Below are 18,896 nucleotides of genomic sequence, written 5' to 3' on the forward strand. Positions count from 1 at the left end.
TATACATATACATATACATATACATATACATATACATATACATATACATATACATATACATATACATATACATATACATATACATATACATATACATACACAGGTATAACATGCATATATAGTAGAATACATCCTTCTGATAACCTACTATTTAGTGACTATGAATACAAATGATATGTTCAATAAATATGCTAGTTGAATAATATTGTTAGTATTTCCTCTTGTTGCCACAGTGAGTTCTAATTTCCTATAGGAGAACGATAGAGTTGAGAGTTTAGGGGAAGGGCATACAACTACTCCTTCTGGGTGGAGATAGCTCACAAATATTTCTCTATTGGCTGTCTACTATGGCATGCTTCATTCTGTCAAACCACCATGACCTTCCTGCAAATAAAAAAAATCCATTTTGCTAATAAGTAAATTAGCCAGGAGACACCAAAAGCATGTTCCCGAGCCAGACAGCTGAATGTCAGTCAGGGCTCTGGCCACACCCACTTCATTTCTTACTATTTGCCACTGGATAAAAAGTAACAATTCAGAGATCACCCTGGCTAATCCACCCTACAGCTTCAAGCAATCCTGTCCTATGCAGTGACTATCCCAGCAAGTCTGCATTTGGGTAAGCATTTGGAAATAGAGTTTCTTTCTGTCTTCCTTCCTTTCCTCTCTCTTGAAATCCCCTCCCTGTCTTCCTGTCTGAGACATGGTCTGTAGCCCAGGGCATCCTCAAGCTTGCAGTAATCCTCCTGCCTTGGCCTCCTCAGAACTAGTACTACAAGCAAGTGCTGACACCTATCTCAGAATAATTCCACAAGTGGATACCATTCATCCAAGACTCTTGCCTGGGAGCTAGGCAGAATCGGACTATTTATCTGTCTGTGTGTATGTAATTTGGAAAAATACACTAGATAAACCTAATGTGCCCCCAAACATACACATCAACACCCCAGCTCAGAAATTCTGTTCTATGTTAGCTGGCCCTTCAATTAGAGTACAAAGATTTGGGGTTCATTTTAAGATTCTGAATAAGTGATCTGGGTGCAGCCTGGGAATTTCTATATTTAATAGCTGCCTACAGGATTGGCTATATAATTCTAGTGCCTGGCAGAAAATGAAAATATAGGACTCCTTGCTTAAAAATTATGAAGGATTCCAAGATGGTGACAGGAGATCATAAAACTGAAGTGGGAACCTCTCTGAATATGGGGCTCTGTTTAACTACTGTCTCGGTCCTAGCTGCCCAGGAGCTCCTACAATGTGGCCAAGGCTGAGAATTGCATATGCTGTCCTCACAGTGCACACAGCCGGGAACAGAGTGTTGTCTTTTTTGGTGTGTTGGTGTGTGTGGAGAGAAAGAGGAAACGGAGGAGGGGGAGGGGGAAACAAGAAAGCACGGTATTGAGAAGCTGTCTCCCCTAGGACATGGTAGACAAGATTACTTCTCTGATTGACAAGCGTCACTTCGCCGTTTGATCTTTATGGCTAACTGCTCCACAAATCAGTGCCTCTAAGACTGAAGCTTCAGATTATATCTTCTGCGGGGTCTCATCTAAGTCTCTGAGAGTCAGAAAATAAAAGTGTGCTCTGCTTGGTAAGGAGAGGAGGGTGTTGTCGCTGGTGACTTCCATGCTCAAAAATCTATTCTTCTGTGGCATAAATAATGGGGACTCTGAGAAATTAGGTCCTTTCCTTTCCAGTTTGAGAGAGGGAGAACGAGAAGGGAGAGGGAGAAAGGAAGGGAGGGAGGGAGGGAGGGAGGGAGGGGAAGAGGGGAGGAGGAAGGAGAGAGGGAAAGGAAGAAGGAGAGGGACTTACTAGTCCCCTTCTGAGCTAGGAGGCTTTCAAAACACCAACTGCAAAATAACTCACTCAGTATCAAGGCCACCTTCAGAGGTACCCCACAATTAGGTGTCCCCCTAAGTACAATGAGGCATGTGGAGGAGGAGCTTCAAGCCCACTCTAGCCTGAAAGCAGTGGACACTGGCTTGGTGTCTCCTGTACTCATGCTCATCACTAGAGACCAGAAAGTAGAAAGCTGCCTTCCCTTCCTCCCTGGGAGTTGAGAGAGGGCTCTCCAGATGTCAGACAGGTAAGGATACATGTGGGTAGTGAGTAAAACACAAAGGGAAGAGAGTGTGTTTGGGGGAGTTTAATGTCAAGAAAGGGGGTGGAGGGGAACAACACATGGGTCTCTGTAGCTTTGCAAGACCTACTGATACCTGATTCACAAGTGCCAGAGGCCATGGGAAGTTGCAAGAAACTCTGGCATAGAGGGTCTCTCTATCAAAGCCTAGCATGGCAAAATCTGGGTCTCTGGCCATTTAGCATCTCCATAGCCTCAGGGATGTGGAAATCCACGGTCTTATGTCATTATTTATTAATAACAAGGAAAACCAGGGCTTGTGTTGTTTACAATCTAAGAAAGAGCTGTGCGCATATATTCTTTAACTTTTGATTCATGTACTAATTTCAAAAACTGCATTTGCCTGGGTGTTGTGGTATGCAGAAGACAGAGAAACATAGAATGTGACCAGACTGGACTGTACAATGAGACTTGGTCTCAAAAACCAGCAAGCCCAAGTGAGTAAACTAAGCAACACAATGCATTCATCCCTTTTTCGGCTTTCAGCTACTTTTCCTGCCGTTAGAACAGAACTCCATGGAGCCTTGTTGTGTGAAGATCTGAAATCTTCAACACTTTCCCGTTCCATGTGCCCCACATTAGAATCACACTTTTTCTATTTCTTAATAAAATTATTTCAGGACATCAAGGTGCAAATAGAAACTGGTTCAGCTTGATAGTGTTTGTGGTTGGTTATTTTTTGAGAAGACTTACCTACAGTAGGTGTAGCCAACCTAACTTTAGCCAGGGTAGACTTCTATTGGCACGCATCTCTGCTACTGACCTGGGTCCTCTCCCCCCTATTTAGAGAGCCTCACATCTATTTATCTGGGACCGAGCTCCTACATCAGGCCAGTATGGAGGCCAAGGACACTCAGTGGCTCTCTGTGTGTCTTATCCAGCATCTGTACCTGGACCTAATTAGAAGATGCAGATTCCCAGAGACCTCACAGATCTATTAGATCAGAGACTTGGTGAGTGGAACCCTGGAATCTGGATGTGAGCTCATTGCCAGGTGATTCTGATGCCTGGTTCTCCTCTGGGAGGTGCTTTCTTTAAGGCTGTCAGCGCATGCCTTCTAGCTGGTTCTTCTGACAGTCCTCCTAGACAGCTAGGAAAACTATTCCTTACAAGTTGCAGCCTTGCCAAAGCCTCTTTCCTACCTTCCTTGACAAAATGAGCAAGAGAGAGACAGTGTTTCGGCAGTGTCAGATACCTCAACTATTATATATAAAATCAGAAGGGGAGAATTTTCAATTTTTGAAAATGAAACAGCCAGCCTGCCAGCAGGTATTTCAAGCTGCAGCTATTGGCTGTGTGCAGCAGGAATCTACACCCACAATTGCACCCTCCCTACTTCCAGCAGCATTTTAAAGTCTCAAATTGCCTTGGGGGGAAAATGGAAAGCAGAAATCCTAGTTACTAATTCAGGCATATATTCGATATGGAACTTTTAAAGAATAAGTTTAAGCTAGGTTTGAAAGAATGGTTTCAAGCAAGATTCAACACAATAGCCTGTGCAAGATAGGTGGCTATAACTAAACACAAGAGTGATAAGGCTCACATCTGACCATCTCCTGACCATGCACAGAGGACAGGCATTACTAATTGAGCACAGCCATTTTCATCCCTCTGGCAGAGTTCCTCTGATGTCCATTACCCAGGTTGCTATATACTGTAAGTGCATGAGACAGACTGGCTTCATGGTCACAGAATTCACAGAATGTAATCACAGATGGTGACGGCAAAAAAAAAAAAAAAAAAAAAGAACTACTCCTGTAATTCTTTGTGGTTATTAGATAACAGCATGCTTCTGTATCATGTATGTAGTTCTGTATTTATATATGTATTCATGCATGAGCTACATATGTTATACATACATCTATGTAATTTTGTGACATAATTAAACATATATAAATATAAATAAAAAATGTTGGGCCCCTATTGTCCTTCTTAGGGCATACGTAGAATGAGAACAGAGATAGGATGAAGGGTATGCTTTTTCCAGGGATCATCAGACAGTCTTCATAGCACTACCCTAAGGGATAATGAATTGGAAGGCAGTATTATAATTCCCAGCAGAAAGGGCCTGGATACTCCAACTGCTAGGCAGAGTTTACCATCAGAAGCAATGACTGTATTTAGCTGCTTTTCTCCACTGCAGTGAAAGTGGCAGCAGCAGCGGGTGCAGGGGTTTCATTTACCAGCTCTGGATCAGCTACATCTGAGTTTAAATTGTAGCTGCATCATTAACTCAAGGGCAGCACAGCCCACAACAAGCCATCCTCTGCATGTTGATTTCCTCGCCAGTCTAGAAAGCCCATACACACGCAAACATCATCTCTGACACACGAGCTAGTACAAGGATTAAATGCACAGCACCTGTGAAGTGCACAGGGTAGTGCCAGGCACACTGCGCATGCTCCGAGTGTGCTGCACACTTTAATTGTAGTTCCTGGAGACATTTCCTTGGGCTCCTCTTCCAGAAGCCTTCCTACAACCCCGATGTTGCCCATCCCATCGTCATGCTCATTGATGCTAAAAGTGTCAGGTTAGCAGGGAACCTTTCTCTACAGGAATTCATCCAAAGATAACAACCCCACACAGTGAGCACACATTCATCTAAACAGAGCACCCATTCTCTTACCCAGCACACCCTTCCCCACAAGCAGCCTTCTTGGCATGGTGGAAGGGCTATATTGGTAGCTGCTAGCAATGGGCATCTATTCACTAAAATACATCGGCATGCTTTCCCCTGTATATCACCTCTAATGACACTCCTACCTACAATTTCATGCACTTCACCGCCATCTTCTCAGCCTATTGTATGGTTGCACAGGTTGCAAACTGAGCACAGGAGTGTTTTCCATTCTGTTAAGAATGTATATGTCAGCCCTGCTTGATTCTCTAGGTAAGTCCTACTGATTAAAACTAACCAGCGATCTGAAACTGACCAATGATGTGACTCCTACTAGTCACACCTATGGTCACCACAAGCTGATAGTCTCACTGAAGACCAGAGGGGTGTAATGCCTCCTCCACAGAGATGTCAGCTAACCCCATTGTCCATGCGGGAAAGGCGACAGGTTGACTTTCCCTCACACCAGTGAGCCATCTTCAGAATGTCCAATATGCACCTACCATATTCCATCTCTCTAGTCTCTCTCTTATTGTTTCGCTCTCAAAAATTCTACCTTGGCCATGTGTTTTCCTCCAAAACTGTCATTGGCACATATGAGAAAGATTTAGTTGTACAACAAAATGCCAGATACTAGGTCAAGTCTGAGGTTAGTGAAAGAACATGGGTTCTGTCCCTCTAATATAACTTTGAGCCTCATGAGGAAAGACTGACATAAAACAACTATGGATTAATGACATATTAATCTTCTTGAGTGGTGTTACACCTGACTCTATAGTGGTTAATTTTTATTCCTTTTTTCAACATCCTAAACAACTTTAGAAGATATGGTGAAGTTACTGTGATGTGTCTGTCTCATAGCTTCCAGATTCTACTCTAGTGACCTCTTCTCTCAGATAACCAACACTGCCACACCCTAGCTACCAAGAAGCCTTACTCTGCCTTCTTGGTACTTAATGATCTTCATTTCTGGGCCCAACCTCCATGCCAACTGCCCCCCACCAACTCCAGTCCCTCAACATCATTATAGATGCATATGCCACACTGCCTTAGCAGTTGTTTAGATGGCATCTCCCATCCCACCCTTTATCCTAGCATCAGCACTCTCAGGTCCTCTTCCCAGAGCTAGAAAAAGCCCCAATAGCTTGTCTCTAGGCTTCAGAAGGCTTACTCATTCTTCCCCTCCCATCATACTCCATTCTCTGAATACCATCCTATTGCAAACCCTGCTCAGGATCCCATTTGTCTCTTGGGAGAAAATATCTTTATTACAGTTGTTTCATCTCTAGGCTAGCCTGATTGTCTAGACCAACGTACAAAAAAAAAAAAAAACAAAAAAAAAAAAAAAAAAAAAAANAAAAAAAAAAAACAAACAAACAAACCGTTTTCCAGCAGCAGCACTGTCTCTGTACTTGCTCCATCTAAGCTGATTTGTCCACCTCAGTGGTCACTCAGAGTGTCTCTTCTCTGAGTGCCCCTGACAGCAAACCTCTCTGCATACCTACAAGACTACATACTCCCTATGGTCTCCCCCACCCACCCCACCCCATCACACAACCTCTTTTTCCCTTTTGAGGAGTGTGGTACTGTGTTTTGGGCTAGAAAATCATCTTCATGGTGGGGATTGTTAAACATTGAGTCAATTTCCCAGCATCTACTACAGTTGCAGGTTTCATTGATGAAGGCTTTTTGTTTGTTTGTTTGTTTGTTTGTTTGTTTGTTTTTTGTTTTTCTGAACACTAAAATGGCCTCTCTTCTCTGGTTCCATATTTGGTAGCTAAAGACTTCAGAACCCTATTGAAAATAACCCTGCACAAGTCAGCATTTCTTGTACACTTGAAGATGTAGGGTGGCATATGGCCAACTACCAGCTCTCTCAAAAAAAAAAACCAAGCAGCAAAGAGAAGGAAATGCCCATGGCTAACAGTGTTTGCTAATCCCCATGGTGTAAATATACCCACAATGGCTGATGGGGAGCACCAACAGTACTGCATATGAGGCCGGGAAGAGATACCCAACATTGGCTCCTGTGAGCTAGTGCAGGGAGACTCTGGCATGGCTGTGCTGGAACACAATGCTCATTTTTCTCTGGGAATCACATGGCATTCTTTTTCTGTCACTATCTCTCTCTAATACAATGGTTCTCAGCCTTCCTAATGCTGCATCCATTTTATACGGTTCCTCATGGTATAGTAACCCACCAACCATTTTCCTCTTTGCTAGTTCATTACTGTAATTTTGCCACTGTTTTACGAATTGCAATGTCAGTATCTGTGCTTTCCAATGGTCTCAGGTGACCCCCGTGAAAAGGTTATCTTACCCCAGAGGGGTCGTGACCTATAGGTTGAGAACCATTATCCTTTTTTCCTAATTGTTTTCAGCTTTGAAAGTTATTTCTTTGGTGAAGTTATTGTGGTTAGAATGTAAACTGCCCTTATAGCTTCACTTACTTGACTGCTTGGTCTCCAGCTAGTAGTGCCATTTTAAGAGTTTGGGGAAAGGGACGTCAGAGATGGCTGAGTGGTTAAGAGCATGTGTTGCTCTTGGAGAGGACCCACATTCGATTCCCAGGACCCACATGGTGGTTCATGGGCATCCACAGATCCATTCTAGGAGACCTTATGCCCTTCTTCTGTCTTCTGGGGACACTAACCATATCCATAGTGCCCATATGTGCAGGCAAAATACTCACTCAGAAAGTAAAACAAATACATTTCGAAGGGGAAATAATGGTTGTGGCACCTTTAAGACGTGGAGCCTTGCCAGAGGAGTGGGCCTCTAGAGGCCAGCTGTGGGGTTGGCTTGCCATCTGCTTTTTGCATTTTAACCATGTGCTTCAGGCTCCTGCTGCCATCCCTCCTTGAGGTACCATAAGCCACAAGCCAGGGTAAATCCTTCCCTTGTTAAGATGCTTCTAGTCAAGTATTTGGTGACAAAAAGAAAAAAATAAGGAATAGAGGAGTCCTCCTGATTCCCTAGCACCCCCAGTCCATGGAACTTCACAGAGCATGCAAGGAAGGGCCCTGTGGATTCTCTGTGCCTGAGCTATGATTGTATAAAGTACCTGACTGGGAGCACTGTTCACTTCCACTAAGTCTGTCAGACTTCAGAGCAGAGGGGTCATTTATCCTTCTTAGGAAATCCACTTCAGTGTATAGAAAGTAGCCATTAAAAGCTTTTTGATGGAAGGAGACAATGAAGAGGAGGAAAGAAGAGAGGGAGGGAGTACTGAAAGGAAGGAAAAAGGGAGGAAGTGAAAAAGGGGGAGGGAGGAGGGACAGAGAGGGAGGGAGAGGGAGGGAGGGGAAGAAGGGAAGGAGGAGGTGACTAATTTTCCTATGTAGCTTTGGCTCCCCCATCCCCAATATTGCAAACTAGTTGCAAACCAGTTTTCCCCTTCTGCCCTAATTCCTCTGGGCGGCTAAAAGAAACATTGTCAATTACATTGTGTCACTGTTACTTTTTTTCCCTTTAGTTTGGCTACCAAGTGATCTCTTGATTAGCTCAAGGGGAAGCCAGTCTCAGTGAGGCAGGGTGTGAGGGAAATGAATGTGTTTGTAGAGTGTCTCCTATTAAAATCACATCCGGTTGTGAATACCCCCCTGGGGGGGGGGCGCTAGCCCTGGGATGCTTCCGAATCACAAGGAGGTGGGTCTTGGTAGAAAGGGTGGTCAGCAGGGACCAGACAAAATTCTTAACGCTGTGCTGCTGAGCATCATATAATCTGTTAAGTGCATTCCTCGCAATACCAGGCGAGCTATAGGAAAACCACTGAACCTCCTCTGAGCAGAATGCACATACACGGCAGCACCAGCAAATGCTACAGACAAATGGAAGGTGAAGGATAGAGTGGGACCATCAATTGTCCCTTTATGGGCATCTGGCAGTTGGTGAGCTCACCCCAAATTGTAGCTCCCTGGCAGGATCATAAAGCGAGAAGGCTCTTTACTCGTCCCTTGACAAAGGCAGGAGGGGTGTTGATGTGTGCTGTCTGGGATGAAATGCAGTCCAGAACACATCACTCTAAGCACATGACATAAATAACAACATTAAAATCACTAGCACCATTACAGAGAGCCATAACAACAATTAATAATGCGGGCAAACAGAGTGCAGGACAGCAGGCCCGCCTCCTCAACACTCTTTAAGTTTCCTGGAGAAATCAAAGCCTGGAAGAGCAGTCCAATTTATCTGGTATGCAACCTTCCAACGCATGATCCTTAAATATGTCAGTGTCTAAAGAGGAAGGGAAAATTATCGACACAGAAGTGAGAGTCGTGGTTCAGTAAAATGTTTAATGACAGTCAATGGGAAATATGTAGCAACCCTGATGGATAAGATTCTAGTCAGCCAGCTGGAACTCCTGAGGGGTGGGTGGTGGGTGGCACTGTGTTGTGAAAGGGAGAGTTCTAGGGCCTTCCACAGTGTAGCCAGAGGAGGGACAAGGAGGCAGGACTTAAGAATATCCCAAAGCATAGAGATGGTGTCTTAATGGGGTGTCCTTCCCAATATGGCTCCAAACTTCATATGTGGCTTTTTGTCCCCTCAATGCATTGAGAGAATCTGTGAGTGGAAGGATTGTGACATTCCCTCTAAAGATAACAAATGAAGTGGCTGTCTGCAGAACTCGGCTTCAATGTGCTTTGTGGAGTTAAAATGTTATTGAGAGATGTCACTCCATACCTGTCCAGTAACATGAATCAAGCACTCTGGTGCCGGGAACAATGATGGAGATGGCCTGTGCAAAGGCTCACAAGAACTGAAGAAGCCAAGACAAAGAGACTATAGAGGAAAATATATTCTGGAAGGAGACTCAGATCAATGATGTAAAGAGGTTACTTACAAAATAATAATGTCTGGGGTATTTTGGGGGTTTTTTGTTTTGTTTTGTTGTTTGGGTTTTTTTTTTCTTTGTTGTTGTTTTTTGTTTTTTTTTTTTTAATATCACATTGAGACATTTCACTCACCCTACAGTAATTAGGCTGGGTCTATAGACAGATTGACCACAATCTGTTAAAGAAAGATGAATTTTCTAGATCTGTTTTTGTTGTAATTTCCTGGGGGCCCCTGAGTTATGGGGTCTAATTTACACTGGGGATTCTATTCTGATGCCGGGTCTGGATGCAAGTGTATACATACAGGGGGAGTCAACATAGGGGGAGAAGTATTGTCCTAAAGCCATTGAGATACTATCAAGGAGGACACTAGATCAGCTTTTTAAATGAATTCTTTCTATCTTCACGACTAAGTACTCTACATCTCTCTCCTTATCTGAGTTTTAAGCTCTGTTTCCAGAGCTTCTCCAGAATCTTTGAAAACTAGAGCCAACGTCCAGTCCGAGCTTTCCCAGGTAAGCATATCCACTGTGACCAAGGTCCCCAGCGATTCTGAGCAACATTCTTGCTCTGACCTAGATGCACATTGTAGGTGGTCCATACTCATCTTCTGAGGAGAATGGAAGACTCCAAGAGTGGTAGGAAGACAGTGTGTGGACAACAAGAAGACAGAGACGAGGGGAGAGACAAGCCATACCTGCTCCGATGACCTCTTCAATTTTCACAAAAGATACATCAATCTCCTTGGCAAACTCCCGGACGGCTTCATTGGGGTCCTCATAAGTGAATGGGTCAATGTAGATCTTCATCCCTGGGGAGCCTTATTGGATGAGATAAGCAGGTTAACATCCCAGAGAGGATACTGTCACTGCTACCACGGATGTCCCCAGCACCAAGGATATTTCTGGGAGGGACCCTTCTCTTCACCAGGTGGCTGCCCCATCTTTCTTCCCCTGGACTACTCCAGTTCTCTGCCCTCTATGTCTCGTCCATATTTTTCCCTTTTCTCTGCTCTTGATGAAAGGCGGAACAGATTACTTATAAGTGACAGATCGGGACCAGTTCCCGCACCAGGCACTCACAGAAGGCAAAGACGCTGATTGATGCCAACCAAATGCATTAGCAGAAAAGTGGTGGTCAAATGGTAGGGTAGATATCAATATTTATCAACTTGACAACTTTCCTGAGTGGAGGCCACTGTTAAGGTTATAACTGACGGCTGTGGTCCATGGCCACAAGAGGGATGAGGATGGAGTTTGTTCTTTTTTTAAAAAAAAAAAAAAAAGGAAGAAATCGCTATTAGAAAACCCTCAGGACAGAAGTGCCAGCACAGTATGCCAAAAAGAGAAAATGTAAGGCGAAAGCTTAGAAAATATTAATACAAGAAAGAACAACGTCTACACAGGAAAAATGGGGTGGAATGAAAGAAAAATGGTAATTGAACCCCCCATGCCTTCAGACACACTGAAGTATGAAAAAACGAATAAAATGGTAGATGAGAAATACATAAAAGAATATAGACCCTGTCACTGATGTATACAGTGCAAGATAGATAGGTGTGCTTAGGGACAAAATAGAGAATCGTCATTGCAGAAAAACTACTTTCAAAAAGTAGAGGACAAGGGACAGAAAAGGCAACTGGAACCCAAGAACAAATGGATTCATTTGAGATGCAATTTTTCAACGTGTCCCATGTGTCATTAAGTGAAGTACAGAAATTGTTTCCATCATTCTGGGATGGTGAAAGGTGGAGCCTCCAAAAGACTGGCTGTATTTTCTACAGCCACATCCTTGCTGCGATGTACCTATAAAGGAGTCCGATCAGCAGGGGTAGGCTGGATGGGTCTGTCTCTATGTGGGTGGTGCAAATCCAGGCCAAGGCTGGGCTTTGGGTTTTAAAAACCTCATCTCAGTACCGCAGCCACACCTAATTCCCTACTGCCTCCAAGCCTTCCAGCCATGTCCCAGTTCTGTCATTTTCCATCAGAAAAACATCCAGTGCTTCTCTGAATGTCTTGATCACCTCCTTCTTCGGGACAGGACTGGAAATCCTAGCACACAATTCAAAGAAGTAAGAAAAATACACTGAGAAATAAGGGGTGTGAAGATGAGGGAGGTTAAGTCAGAGAAAGCCAAGTGAGGAAAGAAACAGATTTTCCCAAAAGGTAGGTTCTTTTGTTCTTTAGCAATACTGTTCCTGGTATTCCAGGTTGCTTATTTGGAAGTAGGCAAACACGCCCTAGAAGGCGTCTAGTCTTGGGATTGAGAGAGGTTAGGGAGACTCTTAGTCAATAAAGTGATTGTCCTTGAAAGTGTGAGGACCTGAGATTGATCGATAACATCCATGTAAAATGTTGAATGTATGGCATAGACCTGTAACCCCAGTGTTGGGGAGGAAGGGACAGGTAGATATCTAGGGCTTGCTGCCCAGCCAGCATGGCCTAAAATAGTAAGGTTCCAATGAGAGATCTTATCTTAAAAAAACAAAGGGTTGGGCAACACAGGAGGAACAACAAATAAGGTTAACCTCAGCCACTGTCGATCCGAGAGATGTGCACACATATGCTCATACACTTGACAAATTTGCCACCCCCCTCCCCTACACACATACATGTACATACATGAAAAACTCTACAAACCTGATGATGATTTTGGCTTTGGAATACTCACACACTAACTAACAAAGCAAAGTAGAGATTCTTCTCTCTGTCTCCTAGTCGGTCGACATCATGAAACATAAGCAACAAACTCCCTGCTTGAGTTAAAACAATTTGTAAAAACAAAACAATCTCATAATGATGTAAATAAGTGTATGATTTTGTCTTGGGCCATATTTAGAGTGACTCTCAGCTGAAGGAGGCCTGTTGGACCCCTGAAACGTTTCACTCCCTTAGGGATAGCTGTATGTACGTGCATGAGTGAGAGAGTTCTTTAGTAGCAATGGACTAAAGGCAAAGTAGAGATGGGGTATCACCATTTTCCCACTTACTGTGCAGAACCCAGGAAGAGAACACGACAATTGGCCAGACTGTGAGCTATTGAGATGCCCAGGGCAGCATCTCTTTAAGCACCGGACTTGCTTATGGTTCCCCTTGAAACTTCCCTAAAGGCCATGTTATAAAGGCAAATGGTATATCTGGGATATGCTAAGAAGTACATGAAAGGAAAAAGGAAATTAAATAGGGGACAGAAGGTGGGAGGTATAAGGTATGTCCAAGAGCCACTGACTATTGTGGGTTATTACCACTGGCTTCATCTTTACTCTGTGAGCTCTGCTGAATAACCACAGTTTCAGAATGGGCCCTCCTTAGGAAAGAGAGCTGAGGTGTTTCCATAGTGATTGGCATAGTCAAAATGCCAGTAACATAGGTAAGAGGGAGGCTCTAAGGCCAGAGAAAGCAGACAGGCAAAGAAACACAGATGCTGATGATGGAGGTCAGACATAACCCATGGGAGGATGAAGGAGACAGATAAAGCAAAACAGAAACACTCAAGGTGGAAAAAAAAGAGGGTAAAAGGGACACCAGGATAGTGTCAATGAGCTGTGACCTTTCCTCCTAATTTTGTATATCCCCTGGTGCTGATATCTGTAGGTGACATTAGAACCCCAAAATACTTTATTAATCCTGCATGATACAGCAAGTTCAGACTTATCTCTTATAACAGCTTCTCCACCAACAGGGGAAATGTGACTTTCATTTCAGCTTGCCTGTGAGGATAAAGCCCCTATGACAAGTGGCAGGCCCAGTGCAGTGCCCCATGTACTGTGAAGACTCCCTGACTAATAGACTCATTACTGTTATCATTTTTTTCTTGGATGTGTTCAGGGAGGTAAAAAAGGGAGTGAGGCACGGTGGGCAGTGGGGGAATATAAGCCACTTAGGGCTATATTAGTTACTTTCAAAATAACTACCTTGTTATTTTAGATCAAGGGCTTTTAAAGATGTATGCTAAGCTGTCCTGAAGGAGTTCTTCCATGGAAACTAATTAAACAATCTAGAATGGGCTGTAATGAATGGCTTGCAAGTAAAGACATATATGAGGATGAATGGGGAAGGATTCCGAGCTAATGAGCTTTACAGATATTGGCCCCAGCCAGTTTGGGAAAGAAGCTATTCCCAGAAGGGAGAAGGCTCATCTCTTGACAGAGCCTCTATTCTTTAGGTCAGTAATGTGTCACAAAGTGCACTCAGATGGGAAAGTGTCTGCCCTGTGATGACACATGCTCTTAACTTCCCAAGAGATGTCTGAGGAATTGAGAAGTATGGATTCATGTGTGCATGCATTTGCACACATGTGAACATACATGTAACACCACAGCTGCTGTGCTGTGTCTGTGAGGTTTGGCTGTCACTGGGACATTTCCCAGGAGCCAAGAAAACTGCTGAAGCCCAAGACTCTGATCTGTTGAACCGTCTAACCAAAATGAATGTCCTAAATCCTGCATCTGCTGTATCCATCGGAATCACTCCTCATTTGGCTTGACATTGGGTAAAAGAATTGTTTTATGGAGAAAGGAAACTGGGAAAGCTCAGTCAAAGTCTAAGAAATGCCTCAAACTCAGCCTTTCCTCTAGCCACAGCCTCTTAAGCGTCCAGTGAGGCAGGAGGAAAAGATGTCCCTCACCCAGGTCCTCCGACTGCAGGCAGGGGTCTATGTGTTCTAAATTAACAGAGTGATTTGGCTAAGCACATGAATACAATGGATCCCCCTTGCAAACACCTCCTCATATGATGGCAGATTTCCCCAGACCATGCTCCCAAGCTCTAGCCAGCGTCTCTCAAATCCCAGAAGATGAGGAAGGAAAAAAAATTGCCTTTCGCTAGGCGAAACAGGTCATTTGTCTTTCGGCTCATTTTGTGTTTCTGCATAAATCCCGCATCAGCCTGTTCCTGCTCCCACTTGCCAGTGAGCAGTTTTTAATTATCAGGAAAATGGTATTTAGTACAATGAATCACCAGACAGTGAACAGGGAATCAAGTCAGCAACAGAGGCAGGCACAGCCAACCCCTGGGAGACTGGGTTCAGAAGATGTTCTCTGGTTGTGAATGTTGGGAAATATTTTTAGAGGTGATGATGGCAATATCAGATTAATAGATTCCCCATAATATATGGCATTTTATAGTGACGGTGTGGCCTTCACACAATTGTTATTAATAGGAATACTTTAAAAGTGTTAGCTATGTTTGTGTTTCCATTTTTCATAGGTTCCATATCTTTGGCATAAAAGGGGCAAATGTGGACTTAAATGTCTGATTGTTAGTGCTTCATTAGTAAGCATACCCCCAGATTTCTCACTCTCTAGCTCACAGATCTCCAATAAAGATCTAAATTGTAAACACGTTCATGAAGAGCATGGCTTCACTGCTGTCTGGTGTCTTCTCATGTGACACCAAATATTTCTGGAGGCAGAAGACATACTTTCCTACTGTCAGAGGCTCTGTACCAGAAGATCAACCAGAAGTGGCTGAAGTGAGCTCTGGGGATGCTAGAAGTCTATGTGGGGGTATATGAAAGGTTATGGAGACATTTACAAGCACTAGGAGCTCAGGGCAAAACAGAGGGCTCACAGTTGTAAATTGCAGGTGACATGCGGAGACTAAGGACTGGGGGAGACACCCACTGCCCTTGTCTAGGCACAGTGCGTATTCTGAGTTTAGAACTAATAGCAGTAGTAAGAACATTTGCAGTCCACTTGTGACAACTGATTCTAGAACTTTAGAGGTTCCAGCAAAAAACAGCTGGCCTCTAGCTGGGAGAGGACTGCTAGAGTCCCACAGGGTAGTGTCAGAGAATGAGGGGACTCGGTTGTTTTCAATCATTAATACACCTGTGTCCCAGCAGGCTTTGATGGTGTCTTAAGGAGATGGGGAAGTTTGTCTGTTTGTACCTCATTCTGGATCCAAGAGACTCATCCAACTTCACCCAGGCGTTTGAGCATGAAAGCAGAGCTACTTAGAAACATGTGCAGCCCTTAAGGGACCATCTCTGTTACTGTGCCTTAGAACTCTGAGCATTCTTCCTTTTGCTTCAACACTGCTAGCCATCCAACCGGCACTGGGATCTATGGAAAAGACATGCTCTTGGGGCTCTTCATGTGATTGAGAAGTGGAAGAGGACATGGAGAAGAACAAAGTTGGGCAGTGAGGGAGCAGTTCACACTCGGGGAGTGGACTGTAAACACTGCAGAGACTGGAGGAGGCAGAAGGTCAGGGATGCCACTCTTCAAGGTCAGACTCCTAGATGCTGCTGAACTGGATTAAATGGAAGGGCAACTAGACCAGGACGTTACTACAAAGGAGAAGTTTGGAATGCTTAGAGGGAGATGTGGCACTGGGTGTGGAGGAAGTGGGGAGGCCACCTTGAAACAGAGGCAGCTATGTTGACAGACAAACCCTGGGGCCCCTGTGAGAACATTCTGTGAGAAGAAATGCCATAGGCACACAGAACTGGCCACTATGGAGAGGGATACTGCGGGCAGGGCATTGGGAAGCTCATTTTGCTAAGGGAGGGACTGTAGGCTGGAAAAATGATGTGAAGTGGTCTCAGTAATTACTTAAGGTGGAAGATGGCAGTGTTTGTGCAACCAATGTGCTGCACAGTGAACAACAGAAGGGGCGATAGCAAAGACTCCTGGGAAATTGCCTAACACCTCCATGCCTTGTGGGTACCAATGACCAGGACAGAGCTCTCTCGGGCAAGGATGGCTGATGCTGGACTACAGAAGTCCTACTGGGAACCCAAGGGCAATAGCTAATGATCTTGGAACTGCTGCAGTTAACAGTTGCGGAGACTCTGGCTAGGAGCCAACGGCATACACATGGGTGACTCTAGATTGTTCGATTTATTTGACATTTAATAAACGCTGACTGTAAACTCAGCCTCCTTTTGTAGCAAGGAGCCTCTCCTTGTCTGCCTGCGGGCCTCCTCTTATCTATGAGCCACTCTTAATACCCTGGTAAGTCTCTCTTCCAGGGTCCTTCTTGTCCTGGATACTGGGTCTCAGATGATCCTTGGTGGAATGGGTGGGTAGTATCTTTGACATTCTGAATCATCTACCCGGAGTGCAGCAAATTAGACATACTTCTGAGTGGAACTTCATTCCATCTCTTTCCTGGAGCCGACATCTTATTTTCTATTCTAGCATCCATTGCTACAGGTTCTCAAGCCTTCACCTCATGATAGAGGAACCTCTTGATGAACAGCTTCTGTGGATCAGGCAACATGCTATCACTGAGACACTGGCCACACCCAACCAGGCAGGCTGCTCTCTCCTCTGCACGGGTGCTTGGTGGAATGCGTCCTTGAAACCAGGTCTCTAGGACAGAGTCCATGACTCTGCGTAGGTTCTTACCAGCACAGAGAGCAGAGTCGATGTAAACATTTAAGACAGCCAAGTGTTTAAAATGTGTGTTATTAGTATTCTTCATCAGTAGTGCCACTGAGAGTAAGCATGTGATCAGCTCATTTTTTGTTTTTTTTTCCACACAAATAAATAGTAAGCGGCATGTCTCCCTATTTGTACTGCTTCCGTTTTGTTTCACCCTAAACACTCGGCTCCAGATTTATCCCGCTAACATTTTGTCTTGCAGATTTCAAATTAGCATTCAAAGCTGTTGGGTAGCTCAGAATTTTGATTCTGTCTTTTATGGTGTTACTTCTGCTTCCCAACTGTTACCTACAAACTCGATCAGCAACCCCACGTTGGTGTCTGACTCGTGAAGTTTAAAAAGCAGTCAAACAGTCGCAGACAGAATAGGACAAGTGCTGAAATAACGTCAGGGACCTCTCTCCTAAGGGAATGACAGTCACTAACTCACTTTCTCTCCATATGAAGACAATCTGTTTCTAGTTAACAATGCCTTCCTTTAGGAGACCATCAGATATTTTTGCCAAAATAAACAAACATTCACCGCCCATAATTCTTGAATTTACTAAATATATGGTCTAATTAAAAGAGGCAAGGTCCCATAATTATTTTTTTAATATTTATTTATTATATGTAAGTACACTGTAGCTGTCTTCAGACACTCTAGAAGAGGGAGTCAGATCTCGTTACGGATGGTTGTGAGCCACCATGTGGTTGCTGGGATTTCATAATTATTTTCTTAATCAATTCTTTTCTCTTCCTAATGATGACAAAATTCAAATTCCTATTCCCAGACTCATGTGAGTCACAGTGCCTCTGGGCCTCTCTCAGGGCCTGAACTCTGCCCTCTTGGTCAGAAGATTAGAGTGGTCTCCACTCACAAGAGTTATAGTTAGTTTTAATGTCTATTTGCCACATATCAGAATCACCTGACTAAGGAGCCTCCCTTGGAAAGCATCCTGGTTTCTTTGATTGATGTGCGAGGATGGATGTTACCTTCTGGTATTGGTGCAGATTAAAAAAGGGTGTGGCAGAGAAAATGTATTTCACCTACCTTTTGCTTGCCTGGCTTCCCTCTTGCCATTGCTGCGGCTGATTCCTATGCTAATGTTAGGACCAATGTGCCCAGGTTTTCTTTGGGACTAGGGACCAGCACTTCTCCAGGAACCTTCAGAGCTTCTAGTGCCGGACTGAGACTGCTGAGTGTTCCAGCCTCAAGGACAGAGTAGTTACCAGGTTCTCAGCTTCCAGGTAGGATTCTCTTGTCTGTCTGTCTGTCTGTGTGATAGTGAATGTGTGTCTCTCTGTGTATGTCTGTCTGTATCGCTGTATGTGTGTGTGCATGTGTGTGAGAGTGTGTGTGTCTGCCTGTGTGTGATTGATTATTCATCCCATTGGTTCTGTTACTCTGACAGACGAATACTCTGAACCCTGACAAATACAGGTCCATACCTCATTTATGCTTTTTCAAAACATGAAAGTAGAGACTCTAATTTATATCTTCTACTTGAGTTAGTTTTCTTAGGACTTCTTTACTAAAGCCCTTAATCCATTCACAAGCCCCAATCTCCCTTTATCTCCATCCTCTTGGCTCTCACGAAGTTTGGAAATTAGGAATGGCCTAAGTTCCCTGGACACCTGTTTGTATTTCCTAAAATGCCAACTATTTTCCTCCGTGCATAACTATTCTTTTTTAGTCTACCTCCTGACACCTACGTCCTGATGTTGGATTCCTAAGCCTCCCTGCTTCACCTGGATCAAACTGCCCATCATCTGTAATCAGCCAATAGTTTACGAGAATTGGACCGAGAACCATGATGACACTGTCTACGCATTCCTGAGTGTGAGAAGCTTATGCCCCTTTCTATCTGCCCTTGACCATGAACCCCAGCTCACTAATTCTTCATCAGACTCACTGACAGCACATACAGC

At 44.0% G+C, this 18,896-nt stretch overlaps 1 protein-coding gene across 1 annotated transcript in view; it reads right to left on the reverse strand.

Annotated features, from left to right (window-relative positions):
• Nucleotides 1-18,896, reverse strand: part of Ephb1 (EPH receptor B1) — a 431,927-nt gene that overhangs the window by 51,990 nt on the left and 361,041 nt on the right. The window contains exon 10 of the mRNA XM_021171331.2: nucleotides 10,293-10,415. Coding sequence (XP_021026990.1) covers nucleotides 10,293-10,415 — 123 coding nt within the window. The remainder of the gene's footprint in view (nucleotides 1-10,292; nucleotides 10,416-18,896) is intronic.

This window comes from Mus caroli, chromosome 9, assembly GCF_900094665.2.
Source record: "Mus caroli chromosome 9, CAROLI_EIJ_v1.1, whole genome shotgun sequence".
In the NCBI taxonomy this organism is placed as follows: domain Eukaryota; kingdom Metazoa; phylum Chordata; class Mammalia; order Rodentia; family Muridae; genus Mus; species Mus caroli.